The 20,110-nt window shown below is 43.7% G+C and overlaps 1 protein-coding gene and 1 long non-coding RNA gene across 4 annotated transcripts in view; one reads left to right on the forward strand and one right to left on the reverse strand.

Annotated features, from left to right (window-relative positions):
* Window positions 1-20,110, forward strand: part of RET (ret proto-oncogene) — a 115,440-nt gene that overhangs the window by 80,161 nt on the left and 15,169 nt on the right. For all 3 annotated transcript variants that reach the window (XM_081861128.1, XM_081861129.1, XM_081861130.1), the window contains 10 exons: window positions 1,280-1,538; window positions 1,856-1,981; window positions 2,854-2,964; window positions 5,963-6,082; window positions 7,164-7,417; window positions 12,386-12,533; window positions 15,020-15,127; window positions 18,320-18,534; window positions 18,624-18,746; window positions 19,173-19,243. In XM_081861128.1, the coding sequence (XP_081717254.1) occupies window positions 1,280-1,538; window positions 1,856-1,981; window positions 2,854-2,964; window positions 5,963-6,082; window positions 7,164-7,417; window positions 12,386-12,533; window positions 15,020-15,127; window positions 18,320-18,534; window positions 18,624-18,746; window positions 19,173-19,243 (1,535 nt within the window). The remainder of the gene's footprint in view (window positions 1-1,279; window positions 1,539-1,855; window positions 1,982-2,853; window positions 2,965-5,962; window positions 6,083-7,163; window positions 7,418-12,385; window positions 12,534-15,019; window positions 15,128-18,319; window positions 18,535-18,623; window positions 18,747-19,172; window positions 19,244-20,110) is intronic.
* Window positions 12,150-14,500, reverse strand: LOC309341670. The gene is made up of 2 exons (XR_014156518.1): window positions 14,340-14,500; window positions 12,150-12,302 (listed from the first exon to the last, which is right to left on the reverse strand). It is a non-coding gene; the product is annotated as an uncharacterized lncRNA (long non-coding RNA).

The raw sequence follows: 20,110 nt of genomic DNA on the forward strand, positions 1-20,110 counted from the left end.
AAGGAACAATTAACCTTTGGGCTGATGCCATTTCTCCATTTTGACAGTCAAGTGAATGAATGAAGAAGCATGAACGTGGCCTGGCTGCAGCCTGCCCCACATCAAAAATAGGATTTAACCCCCCCCCCAATGGCTTCAGAAAGGAGGCGCTATCCGCTTGTTCTCAGGCCAAATGATCACGTGTGATTTTTTAAGGAGGGAAAGTTGCTGTGAATCTCACAGTACACATCCGGTACTTTCCATTTGGATTGCAGTTGAGGATAGAGATACATACAAATGAAATGAGATGCTGTGTCTTTTTAAATTTGTGTTTTCTTGTCTGGTTGTAGAACAAAACATCTTGGGGCACGAATTGAGCTCAGTGCACCAGATGTATGCATTGTTACCCTTGGGGTGTATGTGTGTATATGAAAAGAGAGAGATGGGATCTGTAAACAGTGTGCCCCAAAGGCCATTATAAATAGAGGTATATAACTCATCTGTTCAAAGGTCAAATGTACATAATAGCATTTACCGTTAACTTTGCATTGAAATGTCACATGCCTTCTATACTGTGTGAAATTCATGGCTTTTGGGATCTGCTGTTTGCAGTGTTATCTTCTGCACTCATCTCTGTGTGTGCATGTGTGTGACCTATCTGCCAGGGAGATCATTCAATGGGTCTTAGTCCGTGAAAGCTTATGCCACAATAAATCTGTTAGTGTTTTAGTTGTTGAATGTTGGCTATTGTCAGGTTGCCAATCAGGAAAGTCCCTTTCAGTTGGCCCCACCTGCTTGGTTGCAGTGTTCGCATACATGAGAAAGAGCACACCACAAAGCAATTCCACCATGGTTTGATGGGTGTGAGAGGAGGAAAGCAATACAGGGCCATAGAAATCCATGCTTACAGCCCAGTCCTACGCAAGTCTGCTTGGAAGTAAGCCCTGCGGAATGCAAGGGATTTATTGACATACAAGTGTGGATAGGATTATGGCTTTAAAATTGGAAGCCCTGTGTAGATGCTTCTTCACATATTTAAATATGGTTTCCCCAACCACATGAGCAAGAAAATTATTGTTTCGCCTGCAAACAAGTATTCATACCAATCCAGTTGTCATCAGATCCCACAATGTGTGAAATTGTGTCCAGAGTTGCAGAGCATTAGCATCTCTGAATATACTGTTGCTTCTCTATGATATTAACTGTTGATAACATGCATGAGGCCACCATTAGTGCTGCTTCAGTATGTTTGTTGCTGGTGGCATTTTTGATGATGATTTCCTTTTTTCTTTGAGCCCAGATAGGAAAAATCTGCATTGACAACTGCATGAGGTTTTACGGCGTCAACGTCACCTATAGCTTACAGACCCCCAATGTCAGCTGCTATGCTGTGGAGATTGCTCAGGGCCCTGAAGACCAGTATGGGACCCTCTACGTGAATGATTCTGCTGTGCTACAGAGACCTGACTGTAAAGAAATCCAGTACGCTGTACTAGCTAAAGAAGAGCAGAGCAGGAAGGAAGCGCTCACCCATGTTACCATTGTCCTTGATGGATCACGTAAGTTGTGTCTGGGCTTTGGTCTTGCCCGTGATATGAGCTCTGAATACGCAAAGCCTCCAATACTTGAATATGCAAAGTATTTGGTTATTCAGGCCTTTTTATGCAGCAACCCTTGCATGTGAGATATAGGCCCCAGGGAGCCTGTTAACACCCTCCCTTCTCTCACTCTGGACAGCAACACAGAACTGTGTTGTTGGATGAAATCCTTTGAATTCAAAGGAAAGAATGTGCTCTTTGCATTTTGTAAGCATTGGGTAGACACTTACAGAATTTTCTGGTGATGGTATAGGCCCTTCTCCTCCTCTTCTTTGTAGCTATACATACCGATGATGGTTGCCCAGACTCATGTTCGATGAGCAAGACCCGATCAGAATGTGAAGAGTGTGGTGGCCTTGGAGCGCTAATGGGAAAATGCCAGTGGAGACAGGGAAGTGGTAAAGGTATGTCCAGACATTCAGCAATTGAATGGGAATCTAGAGTAGGGCAGATCTGAAGAGAGCATTGAAGAGCATGGGCAATTCTGTCACTGGGAACCTCAGTCGGATATCAAGGACATTCAGGGCATTCTTTGTAACCCTGAGTTGCAAACATATTAATATTAATTGATCATTTTATTCCTTGAGCAGCCTTTACTGCTGTGTGTGTGTGTTTTAGAGAGGTAATACTTAAAGATACTGGGAAATCAGATATTGTGGTTGCAACCTATAAGAAGTCAAATACATTCTCCATTCCTCTCACCCTTCTCTTAAACAAACACTTTTGTATGAGATTTTGTGCAGGAAAGAAGAATAGCACTATGTCATCTATTACATAATCAGTAGAAATATGTCACCGATAAGATAGCTTTGTTTGGAGTGGCAGCATATGTATTTAAAGGTGAATTCCTTCAGACCAATATAGTAAATTGCCATGGAGACAACTTATATTAGGATCAGTTTGATTCAGTCTTGGAGGTGTACAGCAAGCAGCTGGAACAGTGGCTGTGATAAACCACACACACAAAAAAAAGAATTACTATGTGCTTCTTCAGGGGGTATTCCAAGGCCTGAAGGAACCAATTTGCCTTGTAAATGTTTGCTGCTAAAATTTAGCAAAGTCCTAATCAACTTATTTGAAGAGGTGTAGAAAGAGCTTTCAGATTCAGAAAGTCACCTGAACTGAAAAATAAATATAATTACAGTCTTTCCTTTGACGGTTTCATGCAGCATCACTTTAGGAAGAGTAAAGGGTAATTTTTCAGTAGCTCATCTTGCAGTGTAAAGATGCTGAGGCCACAACATGCTAAGTTCCTTCTTTTGTTTCTTGTTCTTAGGAATAACAACAAACTATTCCACCTGCAGTCCAAGCATCAAGACCTGCCCGGATGCTATCTGTGACGCTGTTGAGAGCAGAGATAAAAAAATATGCCCTCAAGATTGCACAAGTATGGAATTGACACCTCTCAATTTTCTTTTCTACTGAGTTTTGCTTTCCTACTTCTGGGTCAAGCTGTTGCTTTATCTTAAATGTCAACCAGGGCCAAAAAGTTTACAACTGCCTTCTGAAGATGCCCAAAGTTTCAGGGTGGCTATCTCAAAAAAATGAACTGGAATTAAAAACACAACATAGATTCGAAATATATATATTTTAAGAAAGGTTATGTCTTGAAGGTACTGGTTTCTATTTTATTTAAATGTGATAATTCACTCTTTAGGCTCTAGTGTTGCAGCAGAATTGCACCATGAGTTCTAGTTCCATAGTTACTGGGTTGAGTGGTTATACTCAATAATAGCATACATCCTGCCTGGATAGTTTAATGTTCAGTTAAAGGGTTATATAATGTAGTTATACTTAGCACTTTTGTTGAGTGCCTTGAGCCAGAGTGTCTCTGAGCACTCTGCAAAAGTTGTTAAGTATCTTTATTGCCATTTAAGATGAGGAAATATAATAGGAAAAAAGGCTAAACTGATTCTTCCAAGAAGTGAAAAGGGATATTATTTTCCTGGTTCTCCCATTATCCTCCTCCTGTGCGCTATACTGGGCTGAAGTCCAAATTTAATGTGTGTGTATTTCTTAGTTACCTATGAATTGTAGCTAAGTATGCTCAGGGTAGCATTCTTACGCTGCAGTCCTACATTTGACCCCCTTGGTTAAACTCAGTGGGGTTTACTTTGAATAAGCAATGGCAATGGGCTGTAAGGGTTCCCGGCTATTCACCCATTCAGATACTGGCCTGGCATGTTGAGTCTCAGAAGACACAGGTACACCTATCACATCATACATTATTTCTTGATACCCAGGCCACAAATTAAAGTGGGGTTCATTGTTCTAGGGGCAGCTTGCCTTTGCACAGAACTGTGCGATAGTAGGAAGCAGACTCAGCACTGTGGTATTGTAAGCAAAATACTATGCTTCTCTTATATTCGGGAATGCCTGTGCACTTCTTAATTGATTCTCATCATCAGCTGGCACTGACTGGTTTGCCGAGCCTTGATGAAAAAATCTTCTGTTTAAACATATGGTTCCCCACATCCCTCTGTGGTAGGAACTTCTACTGGAAACTGCTGCAAGGTTCATTTTCTTATGAGGAGAGAGCACTGGAAGCACAAGGCATTTTGGGGGGACATCTGTTTATTTACAAGTCTACACACTGAACATGGGGCAGCAGACAAGCACGGAGAGAAAATGCTCGTCTATAAAATACAATCAGTTTTCCCCAAAGCAAACAGTATCCACTTGGACCACCCATCCAGTTTTTCCTGTCAGCTGCAAAACTCAGACCTTTGTCCCACTTACTGCTACATTCCAAAACCAGACTGTTTCTTCCTCGTCATGCATGCATGCATTGGCAAAACATTGCTTTTTACCCCCACCCCCAGTAAGCAAGTATACCCTATATTTTCCCTTGGAAGCAACAATTCATCATTAGAGCTCATTAGAGGAATACATGCAGATGTTAGACGGGCAAAAGCTAATGGATAGTCCATTCTTTTCCTTGACACTCATACAACCCAATAATTTTTCCATTACACCTCTTAGTGGTCTTCCCAAACTCTTCCAGTTGTGTTGGACTACAACTTCCATCCCCCCCCCCGACTGTTAGCCACACCAGCTGGAGCTCATGGGAGTTGTATTCTGGAAGATGCCCTTATTGAGGAAGACTGGCCATTCTCCATTGCTTCCAAATCACCTCCTCCTACCCATGCCTGTTTCCCTATCCTCCTTTGCTATGCTGTAGCATCAACCTGCCTTGTATTTATTTGAATCTGTTCTTGAGCACCCAACCGCAGCCACCACAATGGCACTAGGGGAATAAGTCCATTCCACCTATTGCTGTTACAGATAGGTAGCCGTGTTGGTCTGCCATGGTCAAAACAAAATAAAAAAATTCCTTCCAGTAGCACCTTAAAGACCAACTGAGTTAGTTCTAGGTATGAGCTTTCGTGTGCATGCACACTTCTTCAGATGGTGTATCTGAAGAAGTGTGCATGCACACGAAAGCTCATACCTAGAACTAACTCAGTTGGTCTTTAAGGTGCTACTGGAAGGAATTTTTTTATTTTGTTTTGACCATGGCAGACCAACACGGCTACCCACCTATTGCTGCAAGAGAAGTGATGCCCATTTCCAAATGCTGTCTGTCTCTCCCGTTCCACCAGCTTGTGGGGAGGGGAGAAAGAAAGCTGTGTTTTGCAAGCAAGAGCAGCAAAGCAGAGACGCTCCACTTGCAAATGCCAGCCTTGTCTCTCCCCTGCCGATCAATGGTGGGGAAGAGAGAAATGAGCAGATCGCCATCACTGTGCTCAGTGTCCCTTGCAGTGTGGTTCTTGCTGCTGTGCTGTCACCAGGGTAAGATGCAGATTGCCACCCCTCTCACCTTGCCACCCAGGACACCAGCAGCTTCTCTCTCTCTCTCTCTCTCTCTCTCTCTCTCACACACACACACACACACACACACACACCCTCAGTCCGGGTCTGGCAACATATTCTGTGCATAGATTGATGCATACAGTTGCATATGGATAAGCATCATTGATTTGTTAGGACTCAGTCATGGCATAGTGGGCAGGATTATAGCTTTGAAGACTATTTCCAGTAAAGTAAAGCTAGCAGTGGTGTAGCTGCTTTTGCACGTACAGCAAATCTATACACCATTGTGAATTCCGTTTCACGTTTGTCTCTACTGTCATATTTTAAGGCAGGCTGTTTTGTGGCAGCAATTGATAATCATCATAATAGCCACACAAAACAAGGTCTCATGCGATTGCTTCTTAGAGCTAAGCCCCAAAGACAGATGCCAGTTTTCGTGCCCAGATTTGTTTCTCCTGTTTTTACAAACGAAATTTCAAATGCTCATCAGGATAAACCCACAGAACATACTGACATGATATTTTGAGCCCTGGCTGTGGAATGGTGCATGCTCACATTTGTGTTTAATTTAGAGACGAACATTGTTGGTGGCCACCAGAAAGGCCTGAATGGACTGGGAATCAAGGCAGGACATGGAGTTTGTCACTGCTTTCCAGGAACTAGCTGTTACTGCGAGAAAGATGATATCAGAGGTAAGTCTGAAGTTTATTTACTGACTTTACGCTTGTGCTGTTGAATGCTCCAACACTTCCATCTTTGATAGATAAAAACTTCTATGTGTGTGCTCTTCCTCTTTCTCTCTCACATGTACATGGGATGGAAGGGTGAATACAGGACACAACCGCAGATGGAAACTGAAGGATAGTGTGTTTCTTCCTGCCAAGGAAACATTCAGTACACAACGAGATTTTTATGTAGGAGCACATTGAAATGAGTGATCATCCTCATGCCTTTGCTAATGGAAATAAACTTCCACACATAACTGTCACCTTCTCCTTACTGACTGCCCTCAGGTCACTGTGTGCTTGTTGTGGATTCTGAATTCCACATGCCTATGACTTACAGCTGGGATATGTGCTCTCCACAACACCCAAAAGCATCTCCCTGACTATACTGTAAAGCAGCACACATTGCATGAGTTGGGGGCAATTGTGTTGTGAGCTTCCTTGCCCCAAAGCTTTGTCATTGGCAAGCACTCATAAGATGCTGGCTGCAACTCATTTGCCAATAAAATCAGCTTCCAGGGGATGGGAAATTCCCTGTGGCCATGTACACTGATTGCACTATGCTAATAGTAGTAGTAATACAATATGGAGATAATTATTGTGATGTTTAGATTATCATTTTTAAATAGAGATGAAAATGAAGAAAGAGCAAGCACTCCCCCCCCCCATTTAATGGCTGACATTATCCTTTAATTAACTCTTGATCAAAAGGGAGATTGAAGAAAATTAAAGATTGAGTGAGATGGGACTGAAAAGAACTAAAGACAGAAGGAGTATCTCAAGCTACACAGTTGGCTTGATTTGGCAACACTGATCAATGCAGCCTGCTGATTTTAGGAAGCAAGTATAGCAGCTTTTTAGCAACAGTAAAAGCTGCTTTAACATTTGAGAGTATGTTAGGTAGCTGATGTAGGTGTTCCTCTACTTCCCAAGTTGTTTTCTCCTAATACTTGCTTTCAATAAGAGATGCTTTAAATGTGATTGTTAATTGGCATGGAAAGAAAAAAATTGCGGCAAGTGCCATGACCAAATTATTCTTTATCCACAGAGCCATTGTGTGATTACATGTGCAAAACTGTGATTGCAGGAGGAGTCCTGCTATCCTTCATTATTTCAGTACTCCTTTCTTCCTACTTCATCCATCGCTATCACAAGAATTCTCCAAAGCCACCTATTGCTTCTGCAGAGATGACCTTCCGCCGCCCTGCCCAGTCATACCCCATAAGCTACTCATCGACAAATGTCCGTCGACCGTCAATGGACTCTGAGAACCAGATGTCAGTAGACACATTTAAAATACCTGTAAGTTTTTCCAGTTTTCAGCTACTTACCATTCAAGGCATATGGAGAACCAGCTTCTATTTACTACTGCTGATTTACCAAGTGTGCGAAAGAGTTCCTGGTTTACTTCCACCATTGTATTTTTTTCTTCAAATCCTTCTAACAGCTGCCACCATGTATCTTTACTATGTCTGCTGTTTACTAGAGCCTTAAATCTACATAGTAGCGGTGGTGCTTTCAGTTTGGCATAAAACAAGCCAGGTTCACAATATAAGTAAATAAAAGTAACAAGTTGTTCTTTAAAGAGTAAAATAAGGTAAATATTATACCATACCCTCCAACATTTCTTCAATGAAAATAGGGACACCCCATTCCATAATGATAATTTTACTGTTTATAACCCACACATCTTACTGGGTTGCCCCAGCCACTCTGAGCAGCTCCCAACATATATAAAAGCATTAAAATTTTTTTGAAAAAAACTTCCCTATACAGGATTGTCTTCAGTTGGCTCGGGGGGGGGGGTCAGATAACTCCATACCCTCCAACATTTCTCCAATGAAAATAGGGACACCCTAAACAAAAGTGGGACATTCCAGGATCGAATAAAAAACCGAGATGGCTTGTCTAAATCAGGGACGTCCTTAGAAAATAGGGACATTTGGAGGGTCTGCTATACTTAAACCAGTTACTGTTTCTTGAAGATTTAGGTTTGCTCTAATAAAGGCTATTGTTACTTTAAGTGGTAGTTGCTTGTAAATATGGAAACGTACACAGAAGTGAAGGAGAGGAGGAGGGTGGGAGAGGAAAAACTGGCAGCAGGGAGAGAGGGGGAAATGAATGGAAGGAAGAGAGAGGAGATCAGTTCAGACCTCTGGCAGGAGTAATCTGTCTCTTTTCTGATAGTTGATAGCTGTCTTGGGCAGAGAGATATACAGAAGGGAGGCAGAAAGAGTTAAGGGGGGCCCTACCCACAAGGGGCAACTGGCCCCACCCACAGCTTGCATGCAGCTACCAACAATTTATCCCTTAGTCAATGCAGGGGGTGGGAATCCTATGCACAATGCTACTTATTAATATAATTTGTTCAGTTTCCTTTCTTCGCGTATGGCCAATATTCATATGGAGTTTGAGACCTTGGAAAACAACTTGCTGCAAGTTTATCTGCCTGAAAATTAGACCCATATGAATAGAAAACGTTCCATTCAATTCTGTGGTTGTTCCACCTAATACAATAGCTTGTTTGTTAGTTGTACGTCCTTTGGTATGGAACCATAAATGACCGCTTGTTCTACTGGAATGAACAATTAGATTACAGTTAACTAGTCCCTCCAGAAGTCTGCAACTAATTATTTTAGGGTTTCCTAGCAACCTGGTTTGGCTGCTCCTCACTGCAGCTGTATCAGCCATACTAGTAAAATATTAAAACCCATTTGCTTGCTTGAGAAAATTTCAGCTTTTAAAAAGTCAAACGAATAGCAGTCTTTTAAAAAAATAAAAAGATAGCTTGTGGTCATCATGGCCACCTGCATTTATCCTGAGCTTATGTTTTACTATGATTTGAGACTACATGTTTGCATACGAAGTTCTACTGACTAGGTCAGGAATGGCCAAACTTGGGTTTTCCCGACCCCCTGTGTCATATTAGGAGTCTCAGTTGCTATGCACTGCTGCTTCCTACTTGGCAGGCAAGCCTTTCGTTTGCCATGGGGAAGAAGGGTGACTGCAGAGAGCCTTACAGCGCACAGCTTGACCCACACAAGCTGACATAGGGAAGAATTGCAGGGGCTGTGAGAGTCACATGCTGTACTTCCCCCCTCCTCCCATTTTCTAAAAAGTGACCTCTCATCACGGGGGGGGGGGGGGGGCCTCACTACCAACAGCACTGACTTGGCTGAGCACCATGTAAGAGAACCACATGCTGTTTTTGCACCAATAACAGATCACCCCTGAGGCCTCTGTGTCACTGCAAAGGCCTCTGAGATGACTTGTGTGTTACTAGCTGGAGGATGAGGTACGATTTGGCACGTGACATTCTCCAGCTTTGCTTGCACATTGCAGGCTCCCTTTCCAGTGAGGTTCTTGAACTTGGCTAGATTTCTGTAGGTGCAGCCAATATACTGGGGTAGGAGAGCTGAAAATACCGTATTGGCCCAAATATAAGCTGCACCTTTAAAATTGGAAGGGGAAAAAGAAAAAAATACCTGAATATAAGCCACTCCATTCCTCGCTGCTCCTGGCTGCATACTTGTGGGGGGGCGCACTGCATTGCCGGAGGCCTTTCCCCTTCCCCACTCTCTCCCTTCCCAACCTTGGGGGAGAGGATGGGGGACTATGCGTGGGGCAGGCGCCACTTTGCCACACTCCTGGCTGCATACCGTAAGGTCGCGAATATATAACTTTTCACGGTTGGAATTTTGGGGGGAAGTGAGGCTTATATTCAGGGCAATACGGTAATAACAATATATTTCACATCTGGCAACCAAGGCACCACTTTGGTTTCAGATAGTGCATGGGTTGTCAAGTCTAAAAAGCCCAGGACACGGAATTTTAGAGGCCTCTAGCAGCCGTGGTGGCTCATTCACCAAGAAGTAATGTATTTAGCTTTAACTTTGGAAGTGTATACTCGATTCTGACCAAACTAAGCCTACTGATGTATATTTTGCTCTAGGCGGCTTAGTTTGGTCAGAATTGAGTATGCACTTTCAGAGTTGGTGCTAAATGCATTGCTTCTAGTAAATGAGCCACCATAGCTACTGGCATTTGCCCTGGGCCACTGGAACAGAATGAGGTACCGGTAATAAATAAATAAACTATCACATAAAAATGAAGAATAACATCAATAGTGGAAATACTCTTCGGACCCATATGCTACCTTAATTTGCACCAAATAATTTTATGGAATCTAGTTTATGAAATGATCACAGACACAGAGTCACAGGTTACCAACCTTAAAAGTCCTGTTATAAGCTATGTGGAAAAAGCATCCAAATTAAAAATGCTCACTTAATGCCTAAGCAAAACAGATTTCTGTTTAAATGGTAATCTGGTACATATACATGAAAGGACAGAGGGTGAAGGCTCAGTTCCAGGAACATTAAGCTCAATGTGGTTGCTAGTGTCATAACCTTAAAAATCCTTCTCTGCACAACAGGGAATCAATGTTAGAGGCATTTTGGGGAGCTTTTGCCAGTGAAACACTGTCTTTTTGTGCATCTCATTTGTCTCCCTAGGCTATATTTAGATGTTAGGGGATGGTACTTTCATAGAGGCATGTATGCTGTTTGCTTTTGTTTCTCTGTTGGTTTATACAGTCATCACTGTTCTGTGACTGTCAGGCTTGATAGGTTCCTGAAACAGAAAGGCAATTGTCTGAGATGAATGGTTGAATTCTAAAACAAGCCTCCCTTCCCCTTCGATTTCCTCAAGCTTATAAAACGGTGAAATATTTTTACCCAAGAGCATTTCCTTTCCTTTCTGGCAACACTGATGGCAGGAGCGCAGATAGTTTTCACCCTAATTGCCACCTATCATGTGCATATACTGGCTTCATAGTTTTATAAAAGGCAATTGCACCTGGGAACTTCAGGGTTGGGAACTAGCCCAATAAATTTCCATGGATTATGTGTGATCAGGCCTCAGAACCTTCTTCAGTGCAGAAGGAGTGTGTCACTTCAGCCACTGTGTTCGGCAAGCAGGGGAAAAAGACCATTTGGGTTGGCCAGGTCTGGTATATATTATTGCTCTGCCAAAACTTATCCTCTGTGGTTTTTTCAACCATTATCCATCAGTTAATAAGCAAAGAAAGTGAAGGTTGTGTCTAGGCCTGGGCAATATATTAATATAAGGAGTACGAGGAGCAGACTGTGATGTCAGCTTCACTCAGCAGTGTATCACTGGTGAAACTGCCACCACTCCTGAGTCCCTCTGCTAGCGACTTTCTCCAGCGAGTGTTGTTAGCAGAGGGACTCAGGAGTGGTGACGGCTTCACCAGCGATATATCATGGAGTGAAATCGCCATCCCACTCTGCCCTCATACTGCAAAGACGGACAAAAGGGCTGCATCTTCATCTTTTAACTGCTCAGCTGAGGAGTGTTCAGTTACCGCTCCCCTTAACTGAGCAGTTAAAGGCTCCCCGAGCCCGGCGCTGGCTCCCACGCAAGCAGGGAGAGCTCTGGCCATGGCTCTGCTGGGGATTGGGAGCCCTCTTGTGTCCCAGCTAAGCGTACAAACAAGCTGCCTTGTCCCAGACGGCTAGGGGCTGGGGTGAAGCCACCTCAGCTCCCATGATGAGAGCTGTGGCGATTTCACCAGGCGCCTGGCAGGCTGGCGGCAATGCAGCTTGTTTTTTCAACAGCGCAGTATATCGGCAGGCCACGATGTTTGGCTGGTGATATACCGTGATGCTGAAAAGCTTATATCGCCCAGCCCCAGTGGTCTCATTTTAAAGATACTGGGGGGCGGGCGGATTAAGGTGAAAGGAAGGGCTTCCTTTAAAACAAAATCAGTGAGTGTATTGCTCTCTGGCTCCTAGTAGCTCAGCATCCCCAGGTCCCTGTGCTTCAATTAAAGCCCAGGTATCTCCTCCCTTAGGGCTTTTTCAGATCAGGAAGCACAAACAGCCAAGGAAAGGGGAGAGTGCTGGAGAAATGTTTAATGGAAAGAAAAACACACATACAACACTTGGCTAACTTGCAACAACCATAAGATAAGCTCAACCTTAACACCCACTGTTATTTTTTTTTTTAAAAAAAATAATAATCTAAAATTATCTGCTAATGAGGCAGAAAAGCAGAAACTTCTTTTGCAAGGAAATATAACTATTGGCAGATTAAAGAAGGTATTGGGGCCTTTCTCCCCCGTTTGGCAGAGAGAGAAGGCAGGTTGAAAACCGTATCAGATGACCTGCAGTGGAAAGGAGAGGGAAGTGCCCCCATCAAATGCTGTTACTCTTCTGTCTTGTGAGATTTACTTTTCCTCTAACACAGGAAGATCCAAAGTGGGAATTTCCTCGGAAGAACCTGGTGCTTGGCAAAACACTTGGAGAAGGAGAATTTGGGAAAGTCGTCAAGGCAACTGCTTTCAGGCTTAAGGGGAAGGCTGGCTATACTACTGTTGCAGTCAAAATGCTAAAAGGTACTTTTTCTGCAAGCGCCTGGAAATATCTGCAAATGATTTGGTAACTTATGACAGAGGTCCAGCTTGGAAGCAAAAAGCTGCTGGATCCCACATACGTTCCAGCCGGATGTCCTAAAGCGTTCTATTTATATTCTGACATTTCCCCCTGTGCTTCATTGATGAGGGCAGTCACTTCCACGGGGCACAAGGGCAACTTGACTTAGCTTGGCCAATGTAGCTCACTTAAATTGTCATCTCAACAGAGGCATTTGAAGAGCATTCTAAAAATGCTGCGCTTTTCAGCTTTAGCTGAACTCTTTCCTACAGATACTTTAGAGCACAGTATAAAAATAGCACCTCATTGTCACACATAAGATGCGAAAGAGCAACATGCTCATCAGATTTTTCTCTCTAACTATAGCTGCTCTATCGATATACAATGGCCAGATCTAGAGTATTTGGTTTGTCACAGCAGAGTGTGACAGAAGCAAAGCAGTAGCTTGGGAGGAAGGCCAGCTTGCCCCTGGGTATACCCATTGTTCCTTTTGCTCTCCTTCATCTGCCTTTGTTTTCCTGCATGCAGAATGGTCAGGAAACCCTTAGCTTAGATATGTCCAGAGTGAAGAGAGAAAGCATGTGGTCTGGTACGGTGCCACTTCCCCAAGCACATTGGCATTGGGCTGCAGTATATCAGGGGACGCGGGTGGCGCTGTGGGTTAAACCACAGAGCCTAGGGCTTGCCAATCAGAAGGTCGCGGTTCGAATCCCTGTGACGGTGTGAGCTCCCGTTGCTCAGTCCCTGCTCCTGCCAACTTAGCAGTCTGAAAGCACATCAAAGTGCAAGTAGATAAATAGATAAATACCTTCCTCCAGCGGGAAGGTAAACGGTGTTTACATGCGCTGTTCTGGTATGCCGAAAGCGGCTTAGTCATGCTGGCCACATGACCCGGAAGCTGTACGCCGGCTCCCTTGGCCAATAAAGCAAGATGAGCTCCGCAACCCCAGAATCGGTCACGACTGGACCTAATGGTCAGGGGTCCCTTTACCTTTTTGTATCAGGGGAAGCAGTGATGGGTGAACCAAGGGAGATGAAAGGTAGTATTACCCATCTCTGCAAAGTGGTAATAACAATTTCAAGTTATGAAATGGTAGGGCTATTAAAAAGCTGAAGATCATCCAGTTGAGATATCTGTACCAGGCAGAATGTTATAAACCTCAAACAGCAGTTATGGCATTATTAGCCTCTTGCTGGCATCCATCTGTCTTGAGAGACAATGGCTTATGCCTCTGAGGTGAACTCAAACTGCTGGAGAATCACAGTGTCTGCTGTGGCTACAGAGATCAGTAACTCATAACTGTTGCCTCATGTGCTGTTTTTGCTGCGTTAGCAACACCAAAGTGACCTCTCAGGGGTGCAAGCTTGGGCAGTGTGTATGGAGGTCCTGGGCTGCCCAGATGAGAGCCTTGTTGATGTGGTCCAAAGGAAAGCACAGCAATACATTGGGCACCAGCTTGGCTGCAGGAGTTGCTAGCAGGTGGTGTACTGGACACCATCCAACCATCTTAAGGACTCCAAATTTGGGTAGAGTTTACTCCTTAGTCTAGTCTTTTCCCAAAGATGTCCTGCAAGGTAGCGGGACATTAACCTGTATCACCTAGTTAATATTGTGACCAAGCAGGAGCTAGCTATCATCATGCCTACAGTGCAAAGAGGAAGTTTCAGATACCTTAATTCTCAGCATCTGCTTTCAGGTTCTGCTGAGTATGCAGTAACAGTGTCCGTCCCCCCGTCCCCCCAAGAACAAGGGGATATTAGCAACAGACCTGACTTTTTGGTGCTAAATCATCTGCAAAATATTACTATAAGAGGAGCAGTTTCAGTTAGATTTCTTCTTTAATGTTCTCAAGTGGTTTTCACTGTTTTCCTTTGCCACCACATTGCAGCAAGTTTTTCAGGCAAGATACTCAAAGCCATCAAAGAATACAGGAGCAGTTTGGCCTGCATTTGTTCCCTACCTGCTACATCTTCCTTTGCAATAGAATGATTAGAAGGTTAGGGCTGAGACATGAGGGGTTGTTATGGCAACCCAACTGTTAAAGGTGGGTGTCAGTTAGAGAATCTAGTGGAGCAAGTGTTTTCAAGATAATCTAAGATTGTTTCATGAAAATAAACAAGCCTGATTCACTTCATGCCTCTCAGACCCTCTTCTTTGGCTTGGAAGAGGCAAATTTTTTCCACGTGGGTAGAAATCAAGGAAGCACTTTCAATCTCTCTCTATATTATTCATTTAAGGCATTTTAAACCTGCTCTTCAGCTGAAAAAGGCTCCCAGAGTGGTTTACATGAATAATTAAAACAAGGAACACCTTGCCCCTAATTTGTTTAAGATGGTTATTTGCATCCAGTAAGTGCCAGAGATCCAGGTAGTATGTCAGTATTTCAATATTATGGGAATAGTGTTTGTAATTAATATATGGTATTTCTTCCATTGCTCTGTTCTGCAGAAAATGCTTCTCAAAGCGAGCTGAGAGATCTGCATTCGGAGTTCAATCTTTTGAAACAGGTCAACCATCCACATGTCATTAAACTCTATGGAGCTTGCAGCCAAGATGGTAAGTGAGAGTCACACGTTATACAAGTGGGGACCATTTTAGTAAAGGTAAAGGGACCCCTGACCATTAGGTCCAGTCATGACCAACTCTGGGATTGCGCGCTCATCTCGCTCTATAGGCTGAGGGAGCTGGCGTTTGTCCGCAGACAGCTACCGGGTCATGTGGCCAGCATGACTAAGCCGCTTCTGGCGAACCAGAGCAGCACATGGAAACGCCGTTTACCTTCCCGCCGGAGCGGTACCTATTTATCTACTTGCACTTTGACGTGCTTTCGAACTGCTAGGTTGGCAGGAGCAGGGACTGAACAACATGAGCTCACCCCATCGCGGGGATTCGAACCGTCAACCTTCTGATCGGCAAGCCCTAGGCTCTGTGGTTTAACCCACAGCGCTGGGGACCACTTTAGGCATGTTTAGCATGATTGCTGACGCATGGGTCCTTTTGGACCTGGAGGAATGGGGTGGGACAGGGGCAGGGCGGGCTTATGCGCATTCTGTCGATGTGATGTGCGCTGTGACCTGGAGCGCAAGCCCCGTGGAAATGGGGAGTTGCCTGTATATAAAATAAGAAAGAGATGGTATGCAATCCCCAGAGTGCTGCAAGAGAAATACAAGCTTGGCACAATCAATCAATCAATCAATCAATCAATCAATCAATCAGTTTTTTAGTCCTGTGCCCCAAAGTATCTATCAGCAGAGGAGGCTGCCCTTTATTTCTGCTGTGGCACTTTCACTGCTCTGGTCATTCCTACTTCCAAACATATTCCACTGGGGGCCTGTTCTTGGGCCCTACCTTTACATTGGATGCGATTGCTTTTCTGGTGAAAAGATCAACAGAAATCTGGGGTAAGGAGGCAGCTTGCAGAATCACCGGGCTTTATTGGACAAAGGTGCTGCCGTCTTAGATATTGAAATACTCCCATTACATGTGTATTAGTCAGCTAAAATGGTAGTACCTGTGGCCACCTGCTTTGGACATGACAGGGACACTTTCACAGTGATAGGTACAATCCAGCAAAACAAGTAAGAAACGCACATACACCTTACTGCTAACTTTATAGGATTTGGTCAGTTGCTGTATTGGCCTGAATATAAGCCACACTCGAATATAAGCCGCACCTTTAAAATTGGAGGGGGGGGAGGAAAAAAAATCCTGAATATAAGCAGTTCCCTTCCTCGCTACTCCTGGCTGCATGCTGGGTGGGTGGGTGGGAGGTGCACTGCATTGCTGGCGGCCTTTCTTGTTCCTCGCTCTCTCGCTTCCCGGCCTTGGGGGAGAGGACAGGGGACTACACATGGGGTGGGCGCTGCTTTTCTGCGCTCCTGGCTGCATACCATAAGGTCGCGAATATAAGCCACACTTAAACTTTTCATGGTCTGAATTTGGGGGGAAAGTGAGGCTTATATTTAGGTCAATACAGTAAGTGACAGATGCTTAGTTTAGAAATAATATTCCATAGGACGGTGCAATAAAACAGCCGGAGGGGGAATTATTAGTCTGGTAAGTTAGGCACTCATTTCAATAGATCTGATGGCAATTGTTGTTGCATAGCAACAGTCTCACATTTGAAGGGGAACTGTGCCTTAAGGGACTGGCATGTGATTTGTTATACTGCCATACTGAAGTTGGTTGATTTGTGCAGCTGTATATTCAGCAGCACCCCCAGTTTCTGAACTTGCTAATCAGCCACATTCATTATATGTTTCCATATGGCACAATTTATAAGAATTTCATTTGTGGCTGACAGCATGTGGGGAAGGTTTTTGTCAACTCCAAAGCCCTGGGAGCAGGGTTCCACTGGAGTCCCTGGGGTCAGAGTTTTAGTGCCCTGCTTAGCATCTTGTCCCTCCTATGGCTAGCACAAGCAAGATAAATTACACAAAGTCTATGCAGATGTATTTAATTTGAATAATGTATACAGGCTGCAGCATCCTGCTTTTGTGTATATAAAATTTGGATTCATTTGGCCTGGAATTTCAGGGTGTTGTTATTTTTAAATCAGAGAAGACACAAAGCCCTGCCTAACAAAGATAAATACAGAGCTAGGTTTTAAGGTTGGTGAATGAGTAAAATTGATACAAGCTTTGCACTCTCTTGTTAGCCTGGTACAATAGGGGAGAATGCTAGGAATCCTGCTGTTTCTGGTTTGGATGCTTATATTCTCTACATTCTGTTAAAGCTGGGATAGGAGAGCTTTGAACCACCAGGCCTCTGTGTTCAATATTGTAGCATGGGGGAAAGTATTCATGTGGGTGGCTATGATGAGGCAAAGCTTGCTAATGGACTGAAATGTCAGGATCCTTTCTGCAGGAATCTATACTTGAGAGCTTTAACAAACCACTGTAATTAGTGTGCAGGGAGCACGAGATACTGTGAGGATTACCACAGGCTGCAGAAAATAATGTTCATGCCTTAAACAGAGTGCTTTTGATTGGTTTCTCTGCGCAGACCAATTTGCATAGAAATCTTCCTTAAACATTCCATAAAACCAAGGAAACATCACAATTTATCTGTCTGACTTTGGAAGAAATGCAGCGTAACACAATTGATTGCTTTTCTTAGACAGGATACCCAAAGGCATGTTCCCAGAAATAAGCACTTTTCATTTCAATTGCCTGTCTCCATGGTGGGAGAACACTTCTGAACATAAGAGTTCACCTAATAGCACTGGGTTCTGTTGTGATCTTTTTCATAGAAAAGTTTATATAATGTTCCTTTAGGAGAGCTGGAGGGTGGGGGAAAATCACATCTGGAAACCAGTGTGCACCCCTTTGGTTTCAGATAGTACATGGGGTAGATGGGTCTAAAAAGCCCAGGACACAAATTTTCACAGCCTCTAGCAGCTATGGAAGTACATTTACCAGAAGTAATGTATTTAGCATTAAGTGTATAGTTGATTCTGACCAAACTAAGCCCCCTAGGGTTGTGTGCAAATAAGCTTTATATTCAGATTTGCTTGATATGCATAATTTAGGCTGTAGTGCTGCAAGGGAGTAAGACCCATGGATCTTAGTGGGACTTAAGTCTGAGTAAGCATTCATAGGACTAGACTGTTAAAACAGATAACAAAATTAAATGGTTTTTGGGGATGCAGGTGTGTGTTTGTTTTTAAGCACAAGGTGTATAAATCTTGCTGATATGTTGCTTTACTAATTATTGAGAACAATTTTTATGTATCTTTTTATGCCTCAGGGCCTTTGTACTTAATAGTCGAATATGCTAAATATGGCTCCTTGAGGAGTTTTCTGAGGGAAAGCCGGAAAGTTGGGCCCAGCTATGTGGGGAGTGATGCCAACAGGAATTCCAGCTACCTGGACAATCCAGACGAGCGAGTCTTAACCATGGGTGACCTGATCTCGTTTGCATGGCAGATATCTCGCGGAATGCAGTACCTTGCTGAAATGAAGGTATGGCGTCCCTCATTCTCACCCTCTCTCTGTGGCCTTCCAAGTAAGCATACATGGCAGTTAAACATATTTCTTTCTTTTCCCCAAAGCTTGTACATCGTGATTTAGCAGCCAGAAATGTCTTAGTAGCCGAAGGGCGTAAGATGAAGATTTCTGACTTCGGTTTGTCACGAGATGTTTATGAGGAGGACTCTTACGTCAAGAGGAGCAAGGTACAAACACAGTCGCTGGCAGCCTGGGATTGATAAGTTGATAAGGAAACTATACACATTAGTAAAAGAACTTCTGGACACACACATTGAAACATGTCTAGCAGGACTCATCAGTGCACAAACTTTTATGTGCCTTGAGATTGTAAAAAGGAACAGCTAATACGGGTTGTGTAAAACCTGTGTATGTAGCCTTCTGTTTTTGATCTTGTGCAAGCTATTTACTTTCAACCCAAGGGTTTTCCCGGGGCTTCCATGTTTTGCTGTAATCCATATGAATGAAATGCACATTTTCTGATAAAAGGCATATGAGACTACTTGACAACATGCATGTTAAATGTGACAAAAGTGAAATGAAAACAAATGTGACATGAGAAGCAGTGCTAAACAGAACTTGCAAGCAGTAATAGTTCTTTATTTTCCTGCCAGGGTCGGATACCTGTGAAGTGGATGGCAATTGAATCTCTCTTTGATCACATCTACACAACACAAAGTGATGTGTAAGTCTATGTATTTATGTTCCCTGTCATGCAACTTTGTCTTTGTACTCATGCTGTGCCAGAACACCTCGGGCTGAAGAGGCCATCTGCTCTATAGCCCTACTGTAGAAAACAGAGTAAGTTGTAGCAGGCTGGATAGTCAGCTTCTCAGTCACAAGATACCCAGCATCTCCTGCAAGGAGGAGATTAAACCTTAGCTAGCAGTACCTCAAGGTTTGTTTAACAAGCTTTTACTGGCCAAGGCATTCATGAAGCCTCACTTTCAGCTAGCTTTCTTCAGTCCTTCAAACACATTTGCTGTAACACTGGACAATATAAGGTGAAATGGATTACTATAATCTGGACAAGGCTGAATTTCCCTAGAATCAGAACCCCTCTAACCCAGGGGATGGGCAACCTTTTTTCTGTCAAGGGCAGCATTCATAGAATTGTAGAGTTGGAAGGGAGCACCAGGGTCATTTAGTCCAATCCCCTGCAATGCAGGAATCCTTTGCCTAATGTGGGCTCGAACCCATGACCTTGAGATTAAGAATCTCATTCTGTACTGACTGAGCTATCCCATGCTTGAGGGCAGTCTGTCAAGGCTGCATGCCCACAGTAGGCAGGGATAGAGCCAAAAGTGGGCACAGCCACCCATTTTCTCTTTGTCCAGCACCCTGCTTTCTTTGCCCTTCCCCACCAAATGAGCTGCTAGCAGAGGGACAGGTCACTCTTGCCACAACACTGTAATGATGAAGGGGGGAACCTTTAATCACTTGATGCCACAGATGCCTTAGATTACGTGATAGTTCCATCCTTGAACCTACAGTCCATTGTAGGGCATTGTCTCTGACCCTCAGCTCCCCAACGTGCTATTTTGCCCTGCAA

Source organism: Podarcis erhardii (genome assembly GCF_964252035.2).
Source record: "Podarcis erhardii genome assembly, chromosome: 5".
NCBI lineage: Eukaryota > Metazoa > Chordata > Lepidosauria > Squamata > Lacertidae > Podarcis > Podarcis erhardii.